Consider the following 3,402-nt stretch of genomic DNA (forward strand, 5'->3'; position numbering starts at 1 on the left):
GAATACAGCTCCTCAGACTGAGGAAGTCTCTCGGATGAGAGACGAAACGTTTCTACATTTTTTGTTGATTTGCTTTGTTTTTTTTTTTAATGACCAGAGGACCAGATTTAACTTTTTTAGTGGAAACAGAGTGCGTACCTTTCGTTTGATGATCTGTAGATCTTTGTCCACCAGACTCACAGCTGTGTTCCTCACCTTCCTCACTGTTTATCTCTTCATTATGTTGTCCTCTGTCACACTTGAGAAATTCGGCTTCAGTTTGTGATGTCTTAGTTTCCGAATAAGAGACCTCAGGATGACTTTGTTTAGCGCCTTCAGAATCAAAGTCTTCAAGTTCAGTTTGATCTATGTTTTCAGAATAAGAGTCCTCAGGTTGTGGTTGTTCTGTGCTTTCAGAATAAGAGTCCTCAGATTGTTGTTGTTTAGTGCTTTCAGAATAAGAGTCTTTAGGTTGTTTTTGTATTGTGGTTTCAGAATAAAAGTCCCCAGCTGGTATTGAGGTTTCATAATAAATGTTCTCAGGTTGTGTTTGTTCTGTGCTTTGAAAGCAAGAGTCCTCAGCTCTTGTTTTTATTGCACTTTCAGAATATAAATACTCAGCTTGTGTTTGTGTTGTGTTTTCAGAATAAGAGTCCTCAGTTTGTGTTGTGTTTTCAGAATATGAGTCCTCGGGTGGTGGTTGTTCTGTGCTTTTAAAATAACAGTCCTCAGCTTGTGTTTTAATTGCCCTTTCAGAACAAAAGCTCTCAACTTGTATTTGTTCAGTGCTTTCAGAATAAGAGTCCTCAGATTGTGTTTGTTTAGTGCCTTCAGAATAAGATTCTTCAAGCTGTTTTTGTATGGTGCTTTCAGAATAAGAGTCTCCAGGTTGTGTTTGTTGTGTGTTTTCAGAATAAGAATCCTCAGGTTGTGTTTGTTTAGTGCCTGCAGAATAAGAGTCTTTAGAGTGAGTTTGGTCTGTGCTTTCAAAATACGAGTCCTTGGATTGCGCTTGTTCTAAGTTTTCAAAATAAGACTTCCCAGGTTGTGTTTCTTCTGAGCTTTCAGAACAAGAGTCTTCAGGTTGTATTTCTTCTGAGTTTTCAGAACAAGAGCCCTCAGGTTGTATTTCTTCTGGGTTTTCAGAACAAGAGTCCTCAGGTTGTGCTCGTTTAGAGTCTTCAGTATAAGATTCTTCAGTCTGTTTTTGTATTGTATTTTCAGAATAAGAGTCCTCTGGTTGTGTTTGTATTTTCTTTTTAGAATAAGAGACTTCAAGAAGTTTTGGTGTTTCAGAATAAGAGTCCTGGGGTTGTGTTTGTATTGTGTTTTCAGAATAAAAGTTCTCAAGTTGGATTTGCATTCTGTTTTCAGAATAAGAGTCCTCAGCGTGTGCTTGTTCTGTGCTTTCGGAACAAGAGTCCTCAGGTTGGGTTTGTTTAGTGTCTTCAGAATAAGAGTCCTCAGGTTGTGTTTGTGTTGGCTCTTCAGAATAAGAGTTGAAGGCATTCCAAAGGGTGAAGTTTTCACAATAAGAGTTTTCCCAGGGTGTTTGTTGCGGAATTTCAGAAGAAGGCTTCTCAATGTGAGACTGCTGTCCTTCAATCTCTGCAGAAAAGTCAGTTTGTGTTTTCTGCAAAATATGTCCACAGCATAAATCTTTGAGAGGTAATTTTTGTGTTATTTCCCAGTGTGATGCAGAATGTGATTGCAATTTGTTGTTTCCACACAAAAAAATGTTTTGCTTGATATTTTCACAAAAAAAATCTTTTGACTTTGTTTTATTTTCAGAACAAAAGTCCTCGGAACATGTTTCTTTTAGAAAATGTTGACCGAATTCTTTAGGATGTAGTTTTTGAGTCACATTTTCAGAATAAGTGTCTTCAGAATGTGTTTCTTGGCAGACAGTTACACAATAAGACTTCTCCAAAAGTGATTGCAGTGCTACATCTTCAAAATAATAGTTCTCAGGCTGTATTAATTGTTTGACATTTTCATAATAGGAAGCCCCCGGTGGAGAGTTTTGTGATTTATTTTCACAATAGGAGTCCTCAGAATGTGAATTCATTGAGGAGTTTTCACAATAAGAGTCTTTAAATTTTGATTTTTGTTTGATATTTCCACAATAAGAGTTGTCCGCGGAATATGATAGCAGTTTGTCATTTACACAAAAAGAATCCTCAGGATGTGACAACAGTGAAACGTTTTCACAATAATAGAGTCCAAGATGAGTTTCCTGTTTGATAACTTCACAATAAGGGTCTCTATGGTGTGGTTTCTGTTCTTTTTTTAAGAAAGAGACTTTATCCGTGTACGCTTCTGCACATCCTTTTATTTTCTCAGCTTCCTTCTTGATCTCTTTAATCACTTCCTCCTGTTCCTCCTTTTGATCCTGCTGTGCTAATACCTGCACCTCCTCCACCTCCATCTTCTGTCCCACTTCTTCGATTCCCTCAATCTTTTCACTTTCCTCCACTTCCTCTTTGCTCCTGCACTTTGCCTCCTGTAATTGTTGCTGTTGTTTCCCTTCTACCACCTCCTCTTCCTTAAAAAGTGACTTCACAAAATCCTGTTTGACCTTCATCTGCTCCCTACTCTGGTCCCTCTGCACCTCCTCTCCCACCTCCTTGTCCCCCCCACCCCTGTCCTGCTGATGGCAGGCATCAGGTTCAGTCTTCAAGTTCAGACTCCTGTCAAAATCTTTACCTTCAGATTGCTCCTCGGCTTCAGGAGGATCAGAGGATGGGGCAGCATTGAGGAGGAGGCCACCGCAGGATGCTGGGTTGAAGTTCTCCTCAAGGAGTATGGAGCAACACAGAGTGCTGGAGCTGACTTCCAAACTGGAGGAGGAGGGTGAGTTACCTTCGGACGAGTGTGTGTTACTATTCCAGTGTATGTTGCTGTCAGAGGAGTGTATGTTAATGTTAAAGTGTACATTACAGTCAGAGTATATGCTACTGTCAGAGTGTACATTACAGTCAGAGTGTATGTTACTGTCAGAGGAGTGTATGTTACAGTCAGAGTGTATGTTACTGTCAGAGTGTATGTCACTGTCAGATGACTGTATGTTACAGTCAGAGGAGTGTATGTTACAGTCAGAGGATTGTATGGTACAGTCAGAGGATTGTATGTTACAGTCAGAGGATTGTATGTTACAGTCAGAGTGAATGTTACTGTTAGAGTGTATGTCACTGTCAGAGGATTGTATGTTACTGTCAGAGTGTAAGTTACAGTCAGAGGAGTGTATATTACAGTCAGAGTGTAAGTTACAGTCAGAGGAGTGTATGTTACAGTCAGATGATTGTATGTTAATGTCAGATGATTGTATGTTACTGTCAGATGATTGTATGTTACAGTCAGAGGATTGTATGTTACAGTCAGAGGATTGTATGTTACTGTCAGAGGAGTGTATGTTACAGTCAG

At 39.4% G+C, this 3,402-nt stretch overlaps 1 protein-coding gene across 1 annotated transcript in view; it reads right to left on the reverse strand.

The window, feature by feature from the left end:
• LOC119424825 (rho guanine nucleotide exchange factor 40) overlaps positions 1 to 3,396 on the reverse strand; it is a gene marked incomplete in the record, with an annotated part of 86,080 nt that extends 82,684 nt beyond the window's left edge. The window contains 1 exon segment of the mRNA XM_037692330.1: positions 139 to 3,396. Coding sequence (XP_037548258.1) covers positions 139 to 2,563 — 2,425 coding nt within the window.
• Between the last annotated feature and the right edge of the window lie 6 nt (positions 3,397 to 3,402).

Source organism: Nematolebias whitei, chromosome 2 (assembly GCF_014905685.2).
Source record: "Nematolebias whitei isolate Nwh7 chromosome 2, NemWhi1, whole genome shotgun sequence".
NCBI lineage: Eukaryota > Metazoa > Chordata > Actinopteri > Cyprinodontiformes > Rivulidae > Nematolebias > Nematolebias whitei.